Source organism: Haliotis cracherodii, unplaced genomic scaffold (assembly GCF_022045235.1).
Source record: "Haliotis cracherodii isolate W230 unplaced genomic scaffold, xgHalCrac1.p SCAF_10, whole genome shotgun sequence".
NCBI classification, from domain to species: domain Eukaryota; kingdom Metazoa; phylum Mollusca; class Gastropoda; order Lepetellida; family Haliotidae; genus Haliotis; species Haliotis cracherodii.
Window position 1 is genome coordinate 10726249 of NW_027266265.1, and position 23065 is coordinate 10749313.

General features: G+C 37.0%; 1 protein-coding gene across 3 annotated transcripts in view; it reads right to left on the bottom strand.

The window, feature by feature from the left end:
- LOC139454055 (sal-like protein 1) overlaps nt 1–23065 on the bottom strand; it is a 47422-nt gene that overhangs the window by 8071 nt on the left and 16286 nt on the right. For 2 of the 3 annotated variants that reach the window (XM_071235545.1, XM_071235544.1), the window contains exons 2-3: nt 20654–21682; nt 7810–7926 (exon numbers count right to left, since the gene is read on the bottom strand). In XM_071235545.1, the coding sequence (XP_071091646.1) occupies nt 7810–7926; nt 20654–21682 (1146 nt within the window). The remainder of the gene's footprint in view (nt 1–7809; nt 7927–20653; nt 21683–23065) is intronic. The other variant, XM_071235546.1, reaches the window with a different exon arrangement.

The following is a 23065-nucleotide window of genomic DNA, read 5'->3' on the forward strand; positions in this document are numbered from 1 at the left end:
ATATAAATTACTTTTGACTGGGGTAATACTGGGATAGTTTTGCAAAATAAAACATGTTCCATTGAAACAGTCAAAATCGCAAGGTTGAATGAAGAGTTATTTTTTAGGTAGACTACGGTACAGTGTTTATAGTTGTGGACAGGCTTCTCTCCTGTAACTAAACTTGACTTTTAGTCTCCCCATTTCTCCACTCTCATCTTTACTGCACACTAATAGGCTCGTTCCTCTCCTTCAGTACATAAAACATGCATGGCATTTTTATTGTTCAGCTTTCATGTCTACCAATAGCTAATGACAATTCCCATATGATTGAATGAAAAATAAGCCCATTTTCATCCATCTGGTTGTATAACTGTTGCTGGTATAGGAAACATACTGGGCTGTGATGCCAGCCCAGCTCGTCATACTTAGTTCATGCTGTCACTCGTTTCAAACACAAGAAGCACCTGCAAATTTAAAGACAATTTTTTTGTCCAGTAAAAATCTGAGAGTTAGACACTTTGATTGTGACATTTAATTTATCACACTCTGTTCAAAATCTGCTTAGCCCAGGGTGAAAATGTCAATGAAAGTGCTTTCTGACAGATGGAGGGAGTTTGTAAAGAAGGAAATCAGTGTTGAACAAGAAAGTTGTGAGCCTGTATCACATTTCTTGGAGCCTGGTGGAACATTATGAATTGTGTGATGAGAGGAAGAGTCAGGCACATTGTGGGGGGGATAATGAGGCAGCACTACCAGGGTGCTCCTGTGAACAACACTGCCCTAGGGTGGAGCTCTCTGGTGTGGTGACTACGGGTGTGGGCTGGCTGGGTCTTGGGTGTTCACTGGGGGAGTGGGCTGGCTGGGTCCTGGGTGTGGGCTGGGGGTGGACTGGGGGAATGGACTGGGTGAGTGGACTGGCTGGGTCCTGGGTGTGGATTGGGTGAGTGGGCTGGGTGTAGACTGGGGGAGTGGGCTGGGTGTGGACTGGGGAAGTGGGCTGGGTGTGGACTGGGGGAGAGGTATGAGCTCACTGGATCAAAGGTGTGGGCTCTCTGGCTCCTGGGAGTGGGTGTGGTCTTGCTGTATCCCAGATATGGTATAAGGATTGGGGGCTGGATAAGGGTGTGGTGCCTCTGGATGCTGGGTTGATGGTGGGTGGGATGCCGAATAAGAGCTGGGATATGGGGGTAGAATACTTACTTATACTGACTTGGGTGTTGGAGGTAAACTATGAATTTGTCAACAGAACATGGGTGGACACCCATCTGACCTATGTCATGGCAGGTCAAATGATGTGATTGGGGTTCAAGTTCAGAAGTATGGGTTGCAAGTAACACAAGGACAGACCTTGGCAGATAGCAGTGTCATTCAAGAGGCAGGATCATCTGTGTCAGAATGGCCTTCTCCTTGGATTATTTAGGGTAAAAGTTGACAAGAAAGGGTTGGTACAGACAGAGATAGAATAACTTCTGTCATGGTGGGAAAGGTAACTGATAGTAACAGCACAGACAATGGTAGATTTACAATTCAATTTTTAGAGTGTGAAGGCGGTTTATGCAATAAATTCACAGTGATCATTTCTGTTGGCTGCCCGGGTAAAGAGTTTAAACAGGGATGTTTCAATAGAAAGGGCACACAAAGGCGCAAAGATTTAATTGGAAAAGGGCTGAGTCAGTCAGTCTCTAGGTAATACGAGACATGACAAATACTTCATAAATCAAGCATTAAAGAAAAGAACCTTAATTAAAATCCAAACAGGTTAATTTATAGGAAAGTACAGAAATTTGATAACCAAAAACGTCCCTTCATACAGAAAAATGATATTTACAATGTCAAAAAATAATATTAAATTTTGGGGGTCTGGGGAAAGGTGTCCGATTTATACATTTCATCACAAAAATTAATCTACTAATCATGAAATGGGATGACAGACAATCCTTAATCTCTAACAACCCCTTACATTATTCATGAGTAGGCTGTCACTGCCATTTCATATCATAAGTATAGATCTCATACAGAAGAGCCAACTGTTTAATTGCATTGATGAGACATCTCCTCATGTTGGTCAAGGGGATTTCAACATTGGGTTATTATCTTGCCTTGGCTTGATCAGTTCATCTTATCAACACAGGGACCTCTTAGAACCTTTCACATGACTTCCTGAATTGTCCATCACCAAAGACGCCCCTTCTAATGTTTCATTAGTCCTGCAACTCAGCCCCACTCCCATATTTGTCTGCGTGTGTCAAGTAATGCATATGAGACATAATTAACGGCTAATCCGTGATCCTTCAAGATGGGCATTCATATTAAATACAGAACTGACCATTTCTGTGCGCCCAATTGATTATTGTGGCTGTCCGAGGGCTGGACACAATGACCACTTACACCATGAGCCTACACAGACCTGGCTCGGACAATGGAAACGTTTCATGGACAAATATCGCTTTCTCCAATTTCCTTGCCTCGATGATCTTGCAACAAAAAGCTGCAGTGAGGTTTAAACTCTGTTATGCAATTCTCTGACCTATTTGAGTTTCAAAGGCTTAAGAGGGCTGAGATGGGAGAATAAAAGAGGATGAAATATGTGTGCCACCAGAGAAGAATCTTTCATACTAACAGCCATAAGCCTAGCACCATAAAGAGAAACACTGAGGGATCATGTGAACTGGTCTTTTGTCCATGCAGCCAAATCACTGGAAAACCCTCCTCTGATACCAAACTGATCAAGTAATGGGGCCCAAGTGTCACACGATTACCGCAGATAAATCTCTGGTCTTCCTCTACCCCCAATTTAAATTTGTACTTATTTGTAAAATTTAATTCATACAAATATAAATTCAGAAAAAATACTATTTAAGCATTGTATTCTTCATATCCTTCACAATCCACACCAAAACTTATCCAGAAAAATACCTAGAATTAGCAACGTATTCTGACACACTATGAAAACGCATAGTGGAATTTGGGAAATAAATTTCAGCAAACTGACAGAAAACAAAGAAATTGGTATGTGGTAGTGACGTCTGATGGCATGCGTTTTCAAAGTGTCTTGGTATCTTTTCAGGTTAAGAAAGCAAATTTTAGAGTCAAGAATTTTCAGACTTCGGAATGATGGAATACATTTAAAAAAAACAGTGAGCCAAATATTCTTAAATATCAGTTTCTATAAGTCCCCACTCTGAAATGTACTGTTACACTACTAATGCTTGATGCATCCTGTATGGAAAGGACTTCAAGTTTGAATCATGGCTATCAATGGCCCTGTGTAGGAATGAATGACCTTCCTCTACCACCTTCAGCTGTGTGTCTCACTGGCGGTCATTTCAGCCCAGATGTATATCAGAAATACTGTGATAATGACCCTATTGGTGCTTCTTCACTGACCAATGTCCATTAGGACCAGACTGTAAATCCAGCTCACTAATGCATCATCTACATTAATGTGCTACATCTATGGTGTATTATATGGGGGAAATAACACCGAGGCAGCCAGAATAGGAACATCCCTACACACTTTTCTGTGTAGACTTTAAAATATTTTATCAATTCTAATTCACATTGATTTATTCTTTATTTACATTTATTCATTAATTTTGGATATATTTAATTATCTTGTATCAACATTCACTGATTCAAATATTATTTGATTATTCTGATCAACTTCCCATCAGTTCGCATCTTCATCTATTGACATACGTAGTTATTTACTTGTTGATTTTTAACATACTTTAGCATCAGCTGAAGTCACAGTAACCATTTGAATTATCAAACTTTAAAAGTCATTTGGAAAAATAAGCTCACTCCTGTCCCATGTTCCCTTTTTTCTTCCCCCAATTTCTCTGGTATACGACTTCAGAGATTGGATTAAACACCAATTCTCTCTGCGGAGTTCTGAGAGGCTGAATTCTAAATGGTTTTCTCAGGTCTAGGAGTAATTTCATTGACAAAATCCTCCTTTCATAGCATTTGGAACTGCACTGGAATGCTTGTCCCACCAACAAGTCAAATACACACCTCATCAACTTGTGAGCAGCAGAACTTCAACATAAATGTGCCTCAAATGACCATTTTAATTCATTTATCTTTGCTTAACATTTTGACTTTGAAACTGCTTCCATTTTCTAATACTTGTCTCTCTAACAAAGATTCAATGTTTTTGTGACATATCAATTCATTATATTGTACTTGACTTTGAACTTCTTCCATTTTCTAATGCCTATCTCTCAAAGAAAGACTTAGTGTTTTCATGAATATTTCAACTCATTTATATTTTCTTGACTATGATTTTTTTTAAATTTTCTAATAATTATCTCTCTAACAAAGTTTCAATGTTTTGAGGCGATGATAAGAAAGAAACTGTACTACATCAATTATATACAAACACAACAAATTTAAATAGCCATGAATAATGTCCCAACAGGTAGTGAATATTTACAGTGTAAAGAAATAATGTAAATATCAATTTCATTTAAATTCTTGTCACATAATATGGCTTACAAAATGCCATTTATCAACCTGCTCCTCTCTCATGTCCTATTTAAGTGGAAGTTTGCAGAGCCAAGCAGACATTTAGCTGCTACACATCAGCCAGGGATTACCGAAGGCCACCTTGGTGCAAATTTTCAAATGTTCAATTGTCATACAGATTTACTTTATATTTGTGTGTCAATATGTGACATGACTATCTTCCTGTAAAATACATAGTCATGACGAACGAAACATTAGCAATTCACTGAAAAAGGTCACGAAATGAGGTAAAGGGGCAGAGTTTCACATTTACAAGATGAAATGGCCCTCGAAACCCTTTGTTTCTTCAGAAAAGGGCTTGGAACGAGCTGAGCTACAGAATTTTGATGCATCGTTAATTGAGTAAACACAATGTACTAATTTCTAACACACGGAGTACTTAGCAGTCTGTTCTCTGTCGCTGATTGGAATGTGAGAAAAATCCATCCAGCTACCCGCAAAGCCAAATCTTTTCATCACCCGCGTCCCGAGTCGCATTTGATATTTTGTAGTATTTGTTCTAGAGGTGTAGTTGAAAAATACATTTACGTATGGTATTCATTCTGTATTGCCTCAGTCTAAACTGGGGAGGTGGTATTTTGCCGTAAATTGTTTGAAAATGAGAACAGACATATTAAGCAAGCTCTTGTCACTTGGCTAGCCTCTTTTTCATTTTGATTATGGAGGGGTTTGTCTGCTCACCAATTTCGTGTACTTTTTTCAACATTGAGTACCTCATTACGATCTCCGCCTTTTTTCAGTCCAAGTGTCACACAACCTATGGTATACAGAATTTGTCAATCTTGGTCAGGTTTTCATGCTCTGTCCCAGGTGTTGACTTAGTGGTTTTGCATTGAGCGTATTCCGATGTGTTTGAAGACCTTATTTTGAAAAGAACTCTTGCCTTCACCTGGCCATGTTTATGAATAGGTGTATCAATGCACACTTTGCTCATGGTGCCCGGAGGTTGCCCTGTGCTTGCTGGTTTGCGGATAATTGGCGATATACTTTACGGCAAAATTTGCACCCATTTTCGACACCTCTTTAAGTATGAAAATCAAACTCCATAGGACAAAAGTGATCTTCGTGAAATCCGCCCACCCATTTTGTTGAGGTGTCAAAAAGGTTGCAAGCCTAATAAGCTAAACTTTGGCAGGCCGACAAGACCCCAAATCAATGCATACATGAGGGTGAGATTTGTTTGCATTTACGATGTGACTAAACATTGTTAAAAACATCCTCTTTCTACATGAACAAACTCATGTTCCCCACCCTTATTCCACATATTCCCATTAGGATCACAATTTTTTGTTCAACCACATCCTCGACAACCCTACAGGCAAACAGCTTTGCCATTGAAAGATCACCATCTTTTCATATCATGCCAAACAGATACACCTGGTCTTGTTTCCCAAACATTGTCGTATTTGTTGCATACTTACATTAAATGTCATCGACATTGAAACCAATTACCTTTTAACACTAATCTCAGAATTTAACTGTTCTCTGTCATAACAGACTAATTTAAAACCGATACAGCCATCATACATGAGTTATTAACTGTTTTATGATTTCATATTTGTATTATTCTTTCTTCACTGGGTAAATGTAGAATGGTTTGTTTTGCAAGTATTGTGCTCTTAGTATTTCCCTGGGCAAGACTTCTATTAATAATCATCACCAGATAGCCACAAGAAGATTAAAGGATTTACTGTAAATGGTAGCTTTAAAGGAGAGACATGTAAACCAACGAAATTCCACTCTGGTGTTTTAGCTGTTTTAAACGAATGATAATATTTTAAAAAATAGAACACTATTTACACCTTCAGCTTTGTTACTTCTCAAGCAAAAATGTAACAGTGTGTAATAATTGTTCGACTGATAAATACACCATGATAGTCACTCCATAATGTGGCTGATACACTATCCATGTTTGGCTTTTTCAATTTGTTCAGTTCCCTTTGACTTATTTAAAAGTTGACCAACGAGGAAATTTCTAAAAAATGTCTCGCTTTGTTGTGGATGTGATAAAGTTGAAACAGTTCCTTATTTGAAGTTACTCTGTGTAGGAATGCAACTGTGCAAATGGAGATTCAAGTTTCTTTTCACTTCACTGACTGTAGGTAGCCGTTTGTATTCTGCCCAGTCAGAATGTCTTTACATTTCAGTCATCAAAATTTAAACCATAACAAAAGACTTACAAAAGTTTACAAAAGTCCAATTATTCAAATTTGAAAATTTGAAAATGTCCTACCATCCACTGACACTGTATTGAAGGATGTTGTCCTACATACATCAGCTGATGAATCACAACAAAACAACGAACAACTTTAATATTTGTGGACACAGGTTAATTTAGTATAACAGAATTCATAAGCAGTCCTGTATATTAGGTTATATGACAATACATATCTTGAACTAAATTGGTGTCGGCCATCTTGGTGAAAACTGACCCAATATAGATAGATATGTATTCAGAACAATTACATGTCATTTGTGAAAGATACTTACTGTTTTGATCAAGTGGGTTTTTTTATAAAACCCGATCATAACAACCATGAAACAGCTTTAAAAAGTTTTATATTTGATTTACATCACTTTAAAGAATATTTTTAAAAAATCAAAATTCTTCTTATCTTGAAAGCTGCAGGGACTGTCCTGCTAATGTGGACATGTACCTGCTACAACGCAGTGTTTGTTGTCCAGGGTTAGACAGTGACGGATTAGTGGTGTTAATATCTACCTAGTGTCCGATATACAGGTGAGTAGAGACAGGAGCTGATACACAATATTACCCAGCATGCAGTTCTACTTCTACACAATAGATTCAACATCAAGCTAATCCTCAACCAGAAGCTAAACAAGGATCACACACTCACAAAATTAACGATAATTATAAGTTATAATATTTCCGTGCAACCATGTTAACAAATTCATTTCAGCTACATAGTTCATACAATCAGATTGGTAGGTTGGCAAACATTTCTGTTGTTAAATCATGAGACATAAAAGGGTAGAATGTTTTAAATTAATAAATATTAGCATGAAAAATTTAATCAACTGGAATATCAAAAAAAAAGTTATTTTAAACAAAATTGCCAATATTGAAAAATATTGTCAGGAAATGTTGAACATTAAAAACATGAATTATGTAAGACATGAAATGATGTTTTAAAGACAATCAAAATGTTAATGAGTGCAAGAAGGTTCTCTTTTTGTGAGTACGTGAGTGTGCAATCTGAGCCTCCCTGCCCATCACCAGTATAGACTATAGTGTATAACTGAGACAGCACCACTACACAGAGAACAACAACCTACCCGTGTGAGACCGAACGTGTATCTGCAGAGCGCTGTCGCTGCCAAACACTTTGTGACAGAAGCGGCATTTGTGCTTAAAGAAAGGGTCGTCGCTTGCATACTGGGATCGTTCAAGCACTGAAAAATTTAGAAAAAAAAATTTAGTGATCGAGTCCGCAGACTCCGGAAGTTTCAGAATGAATTTCTTCTTGACGGAAAAATTTCCGTTTTCAAGACATCGAAAAATTCTGTAATCAAAAACTAAGTTAAATCTTTCAGTGTTTGGACTTCTGTAGAATCCATGGGGACCCTTAAGAATCTGCACATCCAAGGAACAGCCTATTTTGGATTCTCTCTATGACATGAAATGAATGATGACCTTTCCGTTATGTCGAAAGGGAAATATCTGCTATGCCAAAAGGGAAATATCTGCTATGTCAAAAGGGAAATATCTGCTATGTCGAAAGGGAAATATCTCCTATGCCAAAAGGGACATATATGCTATGTCAAAAGGGAAATATCTCCTATGTCAAAAGGAAAATATCTGCTATGTCAAAAGGGAAATATCTGCTATGTCAAAAGGAATATATCTGCAATGTCAAAAGGGAAATATCTTCTATGTCAAAAAGGGTAATATCTGCTATGTCAAAAGCATCTGTAAAAAGACCTCTTTTCTTGAAATTCTATGAATGTACAATTGCCATGGGGTCTGGCACTGTAGGTGGCATCGGAGATATTTATGGCTCCAAAATTTGGTGGCAGCAGTAGAATGCATTTATCTACAGTTGATGGCAGCCGAGATATTGTTCCTGAAGGACAACTACTTCTACTGATGTGAAAATCATAACCAACACATTAATCTAATTGGATCTTGTACAAGAATCTCAACTGCAGAAATATCTATGTCGGAACAGATAGGAAAGTAACCACAATGTTAAGCTGAACAGGCAGAAAAACAGGCGAAAATGACTTCAAAGAGAAAATAATGGACCAAAAACAATACACAAAGTCACAACCAATTCCTGTTCCTCATTCCATATATACATCACACACTGCAAGAGAAAAGCAGATCAGATCCTGGAAATTGCAGGGATCATGAAACGAGCTTATGGGTAATGTAGAGGGTCTGCTCCAGCGGTAATCATAAGCGTGATGTTTGGTATCGTGTATGATTCTCTTCGTTGGTGGGATTGCCCCCTGCCATGCCGATCTGACAGACACAGACAGCTGTGTGGGATCCCCCCAACAAGCACCTCCTAAGGAAATTTGATGAAAGTTAGTTTTTCACTAGGCCCGGGATAGCCTGTTTCAACACCCTGCAAGATGGGACACATATTTCCCTTCCACAGATGGTCCCTACCAGGCTGAAATATGGAAGGCTATTACTCCAGCAATCTGGGTTCATCGCTTTAAATGCTTGTGTCAGAACAACATTAATTTCAAAGAATTAAAACCAAATTACCACAGACTAAAGAAATGGGGCTTCCCATGGCATCTGTGTTTTATTTCCAGAAATAAAATGCTTCATATGTCAATGTCTAGCTTGAAATATGGCCCATGTTTAGCAAAGGGCTATAACTCTGTCATATTTGTATGATAGGAAGTGGGATCTGTATGGCATGCCGACAGGAAAGATACCGGCAAGTGACTGTGGGTGGCGAAATGACTCAAAACATATTTGGTGGCAAGGTTTAGTATATTTCCCGATTAACTGGATCGTATATGAGAGCTCTAATTGGAGGCAGCAGGGGATTGCAATTGTCTTGAGCCCATCGACAGATAAGGGTAATCTCCCTTGGTGGGAACTCTTCATTTATCAGACCTCTCTTTAATTTCATTTGTGATACACAAGCCCCACTGCTGTTCATCACATAGGGCTGTGTTTGAAAACTGATAAACATGTGATCAAATTTCAGGAAATGAAAGCCAAGGAAACAAAAGATGGTGTCAGAAAGTTGATCTGTATTCTGGACTATTTATTATAGATTAGACACAACCCAGGGGAGCCAAACCTCAAATCTTCCAAATCTTATTTATTTTCCTATATCACTTATAATTTCAACCAGGAAACTTTACCAGGCTGAACACATCAAAACATCTTTCAAAATACATTAAATTGAAAAATATAAAGAAATTTTCAAATTTAAACTGGAGTAATATTTCATAAAAACATGATTATGTCTGTATTCACTTATTCAAAATGCATACAGGCACATTATTAAGTGTCATCAACTATACCACTGACTCATCTTCAATATTAACTTTATTCACCGTTATATGAACTATGAGACTCCATTGGAGATATGCAAACTATCAAGCTTGGTTTTCCTATTTAATTTAATCAGACAAAGGGAGCATCACTGTTGACTAAAATGTGGTAATATTGCCAATACAAACAATATCGGAATCGTCAGATGAGGCCAATTTGCCAATCATGAAGTCTGCGGGACAGTGGCCACCATTATAATCCGGTGTCGGGGCCTCACACAATTCAATTGATTGGAAAACGGAAAAACAGCGAGCACATGATGACATCATTAGCCCCCTTTACCCATAATTCCCTGTGCTGTGACCCCTCGCTTTTTCACGAGACAATGATCTCTCGCAGACTTGCCAACAATACAGTTAATGGAGGTGTTGATTATGAGATGAAAATATCAGCTAGGATGCGGCAATATTGCATAGCGATGATCCGCACATCAATAACTTAATCATACTTTGTCTATTCACCTCATGGAGTGTGCATCCGCTAACCAAATGCTTTGATTTCATTGAAAAGTCAACCAATATCAGAAGTAATTCTCCCCCAATCCCCTACTTCTGATGCAGAAGGGTGTCGAAGGTTGTTGCAAATGTGTATGATTCTGCTTCACCCCATTATGACAATAAAGTGGCAAAATCACCGCATGAAAAAAGGCTGAAGCGACAATCTGGATGCTGTCAGCCATCTTTCTCACATCAGAAGGATGCTTTCAATCTGTTTTGAGACTATCAAATCTCTAAAATGTCTTACCATATCATATTTTTTCAAACATTTATTTTCATGGTTTTCATGATCCCTTAATTATTAAACAAAAATTGATTTTATGCTGTCATACAGAATTGCAAGCCCCTAAAAAAAATTCAAAAGAAACATTGTCAATCTGATCCCAAGACAGCTGATTTTATCAAAAAGATAATCCTGTCAAAGCATAATTTCCAATATTACTTTATAAATATTTAATAAATGTGAGAATGCCATGATAACGACAAGACAAGATAGGACCTCAAAGCTCGCCCAGAGAAATAACACAAGCTCTTGTCCTCTAATCACCCGATATGAGATAATTTCAATTACCCTGGGGGTGCCGTTTTGATCATAACTTCCACAACATCTGCCAACAATTAAAGACAGCCGTGATTGCCTGGAATATATATCAAGAGAAAGGCCCTGATTGTTTTTGTGTTCGGAGGTCACTGACAGGTTGAGTCATGGAGACCAGATGTAAACTGCCACAATTATATCTGTCCAGCTGATTTCCACATGGTCATTGCCAATCAAAGGTGGTGGCTGGTCAGTCTAGAAGATGGACTGCCTGAAATTGGGCCCATGGGATTGATATGATAAGTATAGCTTTCTGATTGGAGGAAGTATTATATAAAATCTGGACTTTTCCGTGTGGGAGGTCAAAGGTTACGTTTATGAGTTCTTCCTTCAGTTGTATCCCTGTCACGGGAGAGGTAAACATGCTTAACTGATTACTTTTGCTGACTTTTTAAAAAGATCTAAAACTTTTTCTCAGTTTAAGACCTATTTTACAGTCATGTTTATTATCCTTTGATCTTTGTTTGCATATGAGGAAATAATTTATGAGACATTTTATTACTTAACAAGAATACCTCAGACTTAATTCTTGCAAGAATTTCATCTCAAGTTTAGAAACTCAGATTATAATTACGTTCAGGATTTTGATAGTAAATGAAATACAATCTAAGGGAATATACAATTTCATAAACTGTTAACTTTGTCAGGGTTCAAATTTCCATATTAGAAATATCTGCAAAATGGCAGATAAAGCACAAGAAGAGACACATTTATTTTATGAAACAAAGTGAAATCTCAAAGTTAATTACCAGAAAACACATCAACAAAATAGAAGAAAAGACCAATTTTCAAATGAAACTTCGGGAAATTTAAAACTTAGTTGTTTTGAAGCATTTCTTTGTAATATAACTTAAATTGTGGAGTCCAACACTGCAATTGGCCCTGACAAGAGTAAATACCTTTGCCCTGAAGTTTGTTTAAAGACCACAATTAGCAAATAGCGTCAGCACCTCTCCTCCCCCTCCTCCGAGGCCGACAGTAGAGATGTTGACGAAAAAAATAGGCTTCCTGACAAGACATTTTGACAATTTCAATTTAGAACAAAAACTGCAGACCTTTACTATTAATTACAAGCCAAAATAACCTTGGGGAAGCTAGAAGGCTTTTTAGCTTTACTGTTGCAGCCCAGATGAACATTTCCTCTCAGCTTAATTGGGATTAAACAGCCAATCAGTGTGGCAATTTCTCACAAGTTGAAGACAAGTAGGCAAAGTGATACCTGTCAAAATGACGCCCAGTTTAGAACTGTCAAAAAGAGATAATTTGGGGAAATGAATCTCCCTTCCTCGATTCACCGAAAACACCTGGTCAGAGAAAAAATACCTCAAATATTTGTGTTCCCCTTGTGAAAATTGGCTATCTGTAGACTCAAGACTGTAAGTAAATTGTTTGGCAGCAAATAAAAACAGTATAATACAAATATGCAAACATTATAGTCCTTAAATTTCAATAAATTTGTCAAACAATCTGAAAAATGTTGGGATTTATCCCAACATCAAACTTTCTATTTATTTACAAGTAAACCAATGAAAACAAAACTAGTACTTTTATCAAAATAAAACAACAGTTTCTAAACAAATTTCACCAAACTCAGAAATCATGTTAAAATTCTTGTTAATTAGTATGACAGAATTTCAATTTGCAGTCAAGAAATCAAAATGGCCGCCTGGTGACCCTCTCCTGGGTGGTCGTGTCCAGTAGATAGGAGAGAGGCTAACCGTTTGCCCACAGATTTGGAATTTCCTCTAACACCTGCACATGAGAGAATACATCAACATGGCACATTTTTCTAGTATCTATATCAGTTATTATTTCTAGACTTGGTGAACACGTGTCCCCAGTTGGCCTTAGCTTTGTCTCGCTAGAGAGAGGCCCTCTGCCATATGATTTCAGCATGCTAAATATTAGAGCAGGACATTTTTCACATTTCCTTTCACATGAAAACACCTTGGTAAACAAATTCCTGGAAGGAAGGAACATTTTTCTTTGCTACTTCATGATCAAATAATAAATGCACCTGTTACTTTGGTAGTTTGGCAGCCACACTTAGGCTGGAATACCCTCGTTGAAAATGTCACTCATTTTTCATGCCTGAGGTAGATGCATTTTTACCAATAAATCTTTCTTATCCATTGTAATTCGATGCCATCATTACATTCTTACAGCTAACTTAAACCATACAGCCATCCCATCCTAGTTTACTGCGTGAGATAAAGTTTCTGACATCATGCGAGAAGCTCGAACACGAAACTTGAATTATCCCTACAATGTCCACTTCTGGATAGATACACACAGTGTATACACCCTGACCTTTCAGGCTGGTTTTAAAATGCCAAGGCAAAATTTGACAGTCTGAAAATTATTGCTAACATTCATAACACAGATGGGCGCCACATGATTTACAATTGCCAGTCTTAACACACCCCATATGCGAGCAAGTTTCGTCAAAAATAATATCATAATAGGAACTTGTCACCCATAGGCAATGACAAATGTTCTCATTAAAATGTTTTCAATCTGTGAAATGTTTGACTTGGGGATTGAGAATATAGGTCTATGACCTTGAGGAAATCATTGCATCAGCTGATGTTAGCCACATTTCTTAATCTTAAAATGACAGGTGGGGGAATAGATTAAATAAAGGTGTCCTGGGTTATTTACAAGCCGAATGTTTTGTATTAATGTTTGAGATTTACACAGCAACAGCCATCAACATATTGTTTCAGAATTTGAAAATTATGCAAATCATTCGATCCAAAATAGTTTATATTAATTTCGTTTTTTAATAATTTCATAACAAACAGCGAATTAGGTTTTTATTACTTAAAAAAATTAACCTTTAGTTCTGAAGAAACCTTTTGGAAATCATATACCTCTGAACTATCACAACCACAAGATCAAACACAATGATTCGACATCGAGTAGAAATTATATTTTTCTTCTGCCAACCGCCTAAAGGCAACTGTCAGTATCACCCACATGTATCGCTATGATATTTATCTTCTGGGCAAACTGACCAATGAGAGTGAAGCGATGACCATGTGTTGGATCGGTAATGGTGCTGGAGTGATAATGCACTATACAACTTCAAACAGAGCAGGCCAGGGGATGGGCATATGGAACATTTTGACACTAGGAGAAACGATTATAACGAGATTTCTTGTGTTTCTTGGGGAGTAAGGAGTGCAGTCGACACCTTGAAACCATCTCCATTTCGTCCACCAATATCTTCAATAATATCAGAACACCTCTACCAATCTCTAGCCACAATTAACACACACCATGCATCAATCATACATGTGGCCATTTTGATGTCTTAGACTTCCATTACTATACTCCTTTCTTAAATTACAATCCTTGTTAAATATTCATTTACCAACATAATTGAAAAGTAAATGGAAAGGCCAACATGCCAGGCAATAATTACTCTATTTCACAAATTTCTGAAAATTGACTTTTTTCAGTTGTGTATATGAGCTGAATGTAGAAGATGAAAGAAGAGCAATTCAACAATTTTCAAAAATATTTACTTAAAATAACTTCATATATTCTCAATCAACATAGGTTGTGCGACTTATGCATACATTTATGTCAATACTTAACATATAATAAGTCACCGGAAATTAAAGTTTCATACAATTACGTGTTATTGTTAATGTTATATTGAATTTTTCATTTTTTTCAAATGCAAACAGTTTGCACTCTATATAATGTCAAAACCCTTTCAGGTTCTCGTGGTCTGATATCAAGACCCATAAATCTTTCTTCACGAAATCTACCCTTACTTATCAGCCCAAAACATATGGTTCACTTCAACACAATTTTCAAAATACAGATGAAAAAATCTGCCATCATATTTTCCTAACAGCTGGTTCGGATCTCTTCTTCCAGCAGTGTTAGTCTGGCAAGAACAAGCGATATTTAGCACCACTGGGTTATATATACACAGACATACCAGTCAAGATAACAGCTGTATTATAACAATGTCCAACTTCCAAATTTATTCCTTTTCAAAATACAAGACTAAAACTTGTGAAAGAAGACTGAACAATAATTAGAATCATATGTTTTCCTCCCAGCACTGATTGATTACAAAATATATGAATCTTGTGCGCGATTAACGTATGATAAAAACATGTTTGAAAACACGTTTCTATTCCTAGTTTATTGATAAACTTGCTATCACTCTGTCAACAATCAACAGGAAAGTATGGAATACACATCTATTAAGACAAATATCAATTTGACATTTTCTTCATCATTACTGTCATAATTTAAACATAAAAAGGTGAAGTGTGAATAAGGTTGTAAGGAAAATGCTGCTGGATAAACATCCTCTATCATCCGTCTGTGCACATAAATTTCTGTCAATTCTGTCAATTTTCCCAAACCTAAAACCTTCGGTGAGACATATTAAAATTTGAAAAGGTACAGTTCAAAGTCACAACCTTGAAATTGTTCCATTTATTTCTGAGAATGTTTATCCCCAAATCCCATACAAACAAACCACAATAGATGAAACAAAACCTATGTTATTTCTGTCTTGATATTCCAGGCTAAGTGTGTGACACACTCAAATAGAAAAGTGACAGTGTCAAATGTTTCACACAAAAGTTGTATGGTATTTGTAAATGAAAGGAAAATGGCTTTTAAGGCAAATAATCAGGCATATCTGAGATATAATTTATCGTTATTCCTTACATCTCACAGGTAATAAACCTTCAAGCTTATATCTTATGTCAAATACATCATCGATAATATCAAAGTTATCCAAATGCAAATATTCTCCTTCCTTAAATCTCTTTTGTCGTGGAGGACATGAAATGAAATTTCCCTGTTATAACATTGTCTAATAATTCAAACTTGATCATAAATCTTCATAACCATTTCAGTTTACACAAACATACCGTCTCCAGACAACTAACAAAAGCTCTGAGTTGTTTGTGGTCTTATACAACACTGAATACTTAAATCAAGTCGGATTCAAACCAACATTAAATCAGAGATCATGTTAAAATTATACCATAAATCAATAGAATATAAAATACAGGTGTGCCTCAGACTTAACTGCTTGAGAGTTTAGGGGAACTCATAATTCAATGTAGTATTCAGGAAAACAGCACTGACAATAGTGCAGTGTATAACATGACCCTATGAGAGGCCCAAATGGGGTGTGTATACACCGATCAAATATTTCATTAATGTCCGCGATTGTCTAGGCAGACATTGATATCCCACAATCCTCTTGCAGACACACAAATGAGTATTCCAAGCCATGATTATGAATAAATTCTTGAAAGCTGATTTAATGTTCCGTTGACCTCATAGACAATTATTCCTCTTTGACCCCCGACCCCTCATTTCTGTTGCAATGTTCAATGATGACTTCTACTGCTCGACCAAACTGCCATGGACACTTTCCTTTATAATTCGGAGACAATAGGCCAAGAAGGTTATCTCGAGAATATTATGTGCAATTCACGCACACAAGGATGTTGGACAATTTATATGACTTATAAAAGATATCAGAATAATTCTCTTCATGGCTGTCAAATTTGTGAATATCACTAAAACTGACAGATTAATCCTGGTTGCCAATTTCAGGAACTACTTTGTGTGCTAGGATACGGGTGAAATGAGTCAGGCGATTTAACAGGTCAGGGGTTAACGGTATCGTGTGATTTATTTAAAAGGGTTAAGTTGAGTGTGTGTGAAAAATTCATTGCTCAAGTCATTTGTTACATTAGCCAAAATCAGACTTAAAACACTTTTACATACTGTTGCTAAAGAACATCTCGTAAATCAGCCAGCTTTGAAGTTTTACTTACAGACTGGGGCATGTTTGCTTTACTAGAAACAAAGTGTGAAATGTCAGGCTGAAAAATCACAATGCTTGAATCCTGAATTTATTTGTATGGAAGAGATATTGAAACAGTATGCTAGTTCTTGTATCGTGCTATTTATTTCTATTGTGAAAGTTATGATTCATCCTTGGGCTATACATGAAGAGGCCTACATTTGTATACCACATGACATTGAGGAAACCTACACTCAAATGTTGCATTTATTCAACTAAAAATGCAATATGTTCTGTTATTTCCATTTTTAAATTTAAAACAAATTGATTTTAATTTTATTCCAATCTGTCACAGACAGCCTTTGTAACAGTGAATGTCACTAATTCTATCCAACTGACTGATGATACTACAAACACCCAATGAATGTATGTTATTATCAAGTGTAATCACAGGACTATAACGAAGAGCATGCCAAGTTTCTAAGTATTCTCTCATTAATCTTATTTCTCTACTAAGAGAACATTCTAGACCTTTATAGATGAGAACTTGTTATACACAGAAAGTCGTCCCACAAGTGGCCTGAGATATTTATCTTGTCAATTAAAGTACACTTAATGACCAGCCTATGGCAAACCTGAAACCAAAGCTCGTCATCAAAACCAAATTATCCGCCCTTTACCCAGCATCCCTCACTTTCTACATCCAAACACTGGTCCTGTATGAACACTTAACAACCCATCCCCTTTGAAGAAAACGTAAACTGAATCAAAAGCCCCAGCATAATGCTTTGTAATAGGCAAGTAAGCTCGCAAAATGATGCTTATGTCAAAACTTGGCCAAAAAAAGGTTTGTGCTTTTGTGTTATAGCTCCGAGCTGGTGCCAGGCCGAGCAATGTGCATTCTAGAAAACTCAGGTCTGGGGTATAAAATAATATTTTATCATATTCTCTGCTCATTATTTTAACTTTGATACAAGCTTTGATCCGTATACTTCAAAGTAAGCAAGACATATGTATAATTATAAGAAGTCGGAGGCTGAAGGCTTGTGTTGAAATTCCCCAAAAAGACGTATACATGCGCATTTCTCGTCTATGTTAACATCCCTTAACATCAAAGGAAGCTGCCATTTGTTTACCAAGTATAAAGCTAGCTTGACTCTGTCGGGTTATGGCAGATCTTTACCACTGACACAAGCAATCAACATATTACTTTATATGTCACTTCAAAAACCAAACTTTTTCTTTAAATATAAAATTCAGAAGAGATGATATTCATATTTCCAAAATTCAGGTCTCTCGAGAACCCTCTTGGCCCTTTGACTATTTCACAGATGTTTTAATCTTAGGATTTGAAGAAAAATAACTGAGTTGAAAGCCATCTCAGGGGAAATTGACAGAACTCTCTTCCTTAAAAAGGTAAAAAAAAAATCAATTTTCAACATTCTCAACATCTTGTTAAGTTAAATATGATTTGACAAATTTTCATGTTTCAAACTGAGATCAGAGTGATCGTAATTATGGGTAACTGAAAATGTCAACACCTTTGAACTAAAAGTAGATTTAGAAGCAAGTAATTAAAAAAACAGATTAATTCAAACAATTACATCAGCAATACCACCTGTCAATCACTTAAAACATGATCCATTTCATCTCTGTTATTAAAGATCTTTACGAACTTTTCTTCAACATATTATAGTCTTTGCACACGTTCTTATAAATCATGTCAAATATTTTAGACAGATTCACAAGATAAGTACCACCTTCAACTCACACAAATATATAATGAGAAAACAAAAGTAGATCCAAAGAAATCCCAAACTAATGACAAACATTCCTTTAAGCCCATCCGACTTTACGTGATCTACGTCAGAGTAGATACTTTGCATTACAATAAAAAAATCAACAGGACAGCAATGTTTGATAAAATTACATATATTCAACGGAAATGATGAATTTCTGACACATCATCATCCGTAGAATGTGTATCCCTAGCCTATCTCCCACCTTCAGTAAACAAAGCAAGTCTCCCGATTCAGTATTTAGCTAAAATATTGCGTTTCACAACCAGTGGGTCACAAACACAGTGAATTTGTTATCACGTAGGTAATTGAGTAGCCTCCTATCCCAGCCAAATAATTTCTCCACTGAGTCATGAAGATATGTTTGTATATGAGAAAACATTTCCTATGGTTGGTGTCGTATGATTCATGGCAATACTGCACCTGTTCAGCCTCCACACCTTAATACACTTCGCAATCCATATAAATATGAAATATATTTGTTCACCAGGATGGCTGATCATCCATCGCCTTATGTGTGTATTGTATTGTTCAAAACTGACACTCCTGTGGCTATTATGATTTCGAAAGTGTGTGCTTAGCGTATATGAGTATGTTTTGATAATCCGGGCCATGAAATATACCCTTGTGTATCATATGCTTGTATTGTCTATTATATAGCTGGGATCCGGTTGCGTTCTTTTATCAAGGCCCCTCTATCACTGGACTTTTGTGAGAGGCGAGTATACTCCATTCTGAGTGAATTTTGATACTATTAAATATTTATAGCCGTTTTACTGCTTGGGATGTATTGGTAAAAGCCATCTATGCCCTGATTTACATTAAAGTACAGTATTTCATTTTGAAGCGGAACTTGGAAAATATTTTGTTTGGCTTGAGTTACAAAATATTCTCCTAAATACATAATTTAAAGTCTTTTCAAAAAGATGCATTATACAGAAATAAAACATCTCAAATCTAAAAGTCAAGCACAATTTCAATATTTATTGTCAGATGTTTTGTTAAGAATTGAACATTTTCTGTCAACCATTTACTAGAATTCCAGAAATGAAAAGTACATTGTTGGGCCCTTTAGAAATGACAATCTGTTTATTAACATAATCACATGAATTTGTGACTTTTTTTCAAGATGCCTACAAAGACAATGGAAGTTATTTGCCAACAAAGTGCAGGAGCATCGTACAGACGGATGATCACGTTTTAACTCCTTCTCCCCCTTACATCTTCTGACCGGCCAATGAGGAACAAACAACAGCAACACAATCAGCTGATTTCAAATGGATCAAGTTTTTTCTGGTCAAACAGGCCACTCCGTATTATGAAGTCCATTCATAAACACTAGGCAAACTCACAACATCCATGGGATGTGTCTAAGGGCCTTGTGTGTGCCGACCAGCTATTTGTTATGAATAAACATTACTTACTCCGAGAAGCATCTTAATACATAAGACAAACAAATCTATGACAAATGAATGTGACTTTTGTACACCAAGGAATCCCTGAAGCTAAAACTCCGCCGACTATGTTTGAGATACTCCCAACCTATAACACAGGCACGTTCACGCCTCCATTTGGTTCAAAGGATGTGACTCTCCTCTTCAAAAGAGTATTTCCACAAAATTCACACCAATAAAACAAATCTGTGTAGTCATGGAACTGGGACGGTACAATTTCTCTATTTTGGACACCAAACTTTTCACAAATATGCTTAAAATTTCAGAATGTGCAGTTTTGCTTTGTAGTGTTCGTTTGGAGAAAGTTAGCATTTGAAACAATACAAAGAACCCATACCAAGTGAATAACTGAACAAAAACATAGTTAGCCTGTTAACTATTAATCCAACTGTTACAAAGAAAGAACCAAAACAATTATTTATATATGAAGAAGTATTCAACAAGTACTTACTCGTCCCTCTGTGTCGAACTTCAGGTGTTGATATGTTCATATTCGGCATTGGGGGCATCATTGGCGACGCGGAAACGACAGCCTCTTTCTGAAGTTGGCTAAATGCAGAGAGTCCGGAGAGTCCAGAGAGCCCAGAGAGTCCGGAGAGTCCAGACAGACCGGAAGAGGGGAGTGGGGTTGATAAAGCGGGAGTCGTAAAAGTCGAACTACTCGATGATGATGAAACTGCCTTTTTGGGTTCTTCTGATGATGGGGATTCCTCTTCTTTCTTATCTTCCGAATCAGGAGCAGATGACTCTTGGGTCTCCGAACTGGGAGGATCGGAAGGGGTCAAGGTCGTTTCAGCAGAGGTCGTTGGTGGAACAGCCTGTTGATTTTGTTGAAGTTGTCCAGTAATAAGCTGCTGCTGCAGCTGTTGTATAAGCTGTAGTTGCACAAGTTGTTGCTGTTGCAGACTATATAATGTTGCGCTCATCATAGCCAAGTCTTGTGGCATCAAATTGTTCTCCGCAAACTGAGCAACTGCTGCTTTCGTCTCGGACATTGGCTCGAGCGTCACATTTGTATTGGGCAAGAATGGAAATAAATGAGGTAGTTGTGACATTAGCTCGTACTTGGATTGAGAAATCATCTCAGTGTCATTGTTACTGTCCTTCTTCTCGTCCTCCTCAAAATTGTCATTTTCATCGAGGTCCTTGTCCCCGTTCACACCTAAACCCATACCATAGCCCTCTTCAGACATGTCTACAGAGTCAAGGTCATTGACATCGTTTTCATCAGAGCCACCCTCAAGGTCGTCGGGTTGTGACCTTATATCCTCATCATCATCATATTCTATTGATGGGGATTTTGGCCGAATCTCATTATCGCCTGGTCTGTTTTCAGCATCAATCATGACTACAATTCTCTTTTTAGTACACGTCTGCTTATGAGCAATGAAACCTTCAAGGTCGAGAAATTCAGCCCTACATTCGCCACATACATGGGCGTCTTTAGTATTGGGTGCAGGCATATCCCCGGGAGTGGAACCTGAAACAGTAGAGGAAGAACCTTAAGACATGATGCAAAAATAACAACTATTAAAATCAAACAGCTCAATGTTTAGGCTATCATTAGCAAAATGACAGCTATATCATGCAAGTTGAAAAAGAACCAAACCTGGATCAGGGAAACCGGTGGTTGATAGTGTGAGCATCGAACCACACAGTCGGTCATAGGTGTCGCTATGTCACATTTAAAACTAGAATTTATTGTCATGTAAATCCCAACAGAGCCATCATTTTGAATTGTTATAATTCTTTGATAATCATTAACATCAACCAGTACCAAAAGTACTACAAAATACAAGAAAATATTTTGTGTGTATAATCAAACGAACAAACAAACGACATATATTCCAACTGACCTACTGGTTAAGGTGAGCTAAGAACAAACACATTTTCGACGTCCAACTACAAATTCGGCGTTAAATGGAAACTCAACTTGTTTCAAGTTCACGTGTAATTGCTACTGACATTTGAATTATCAAATAACAAAAATATGGAACCTAATTGTTAAGCATCCATTAGCAGACAATGTTCTTTAAAAGCAAGTTATTTTTGCCAACAATCCTTCCGAGCTCAAACCTTGTCACATAGCTTTTATAAATCTACCAAATTGTAAACGCAAACGACACATTAATTGTCAGCATACATCATACGTTTACTTTATTTGATCAAACTCTGATGGCCGGATGAAGGAATCCTTTTTGTGCCAACATAATTCCAATATATGTCATATTAATCGATGTTCTTTATCGTCGATCTTATTAAATTTGTATGTATGACATAGCAGTGTGTTCCCACTGGGATGGTTTGATTGCCTCATCTCTCGGGAGCGTATTACAGATTAATTCAATATCTCCCAGTGTAAATGAAGACCCTATTGCTCAAAACACATAGACCGAATTTTTATTGTCATAACAAAACAGATGCATGGAACCAGTGTCATTAGTCGTCATGGCAACAAAAGTGTGTTTGTTCCGCAAAATATTCTGTTGTAAAAATGGATGAATGTGCAATATAAATACTCTGTACTGGCAGTAATAAAAGCAGCATTATTGCGCAAAAAACATGTCAGACATGACAGTAATTGGAAAGACCTTTGCTTCTAAGTGTACATTAAGGGCAATACAGACCTCTAAGTGGACAAGATATGCATACATGCAATGAATTTCATCCTTATGACGAATATATATCCCATGACTGTAATTACAGATACAATAACTGTAATTATCATCATATGTGTATTATCAATCATTCCTGTGTTTGACAGAGTCGGAACGAAGGTCAGCATTTTCTTATAGGCGCTGACCTTCGAAGTCTCGACATCTGTTTAGGTCTCTGTTTTTTTCACTTACAGCCATTTTAGGCT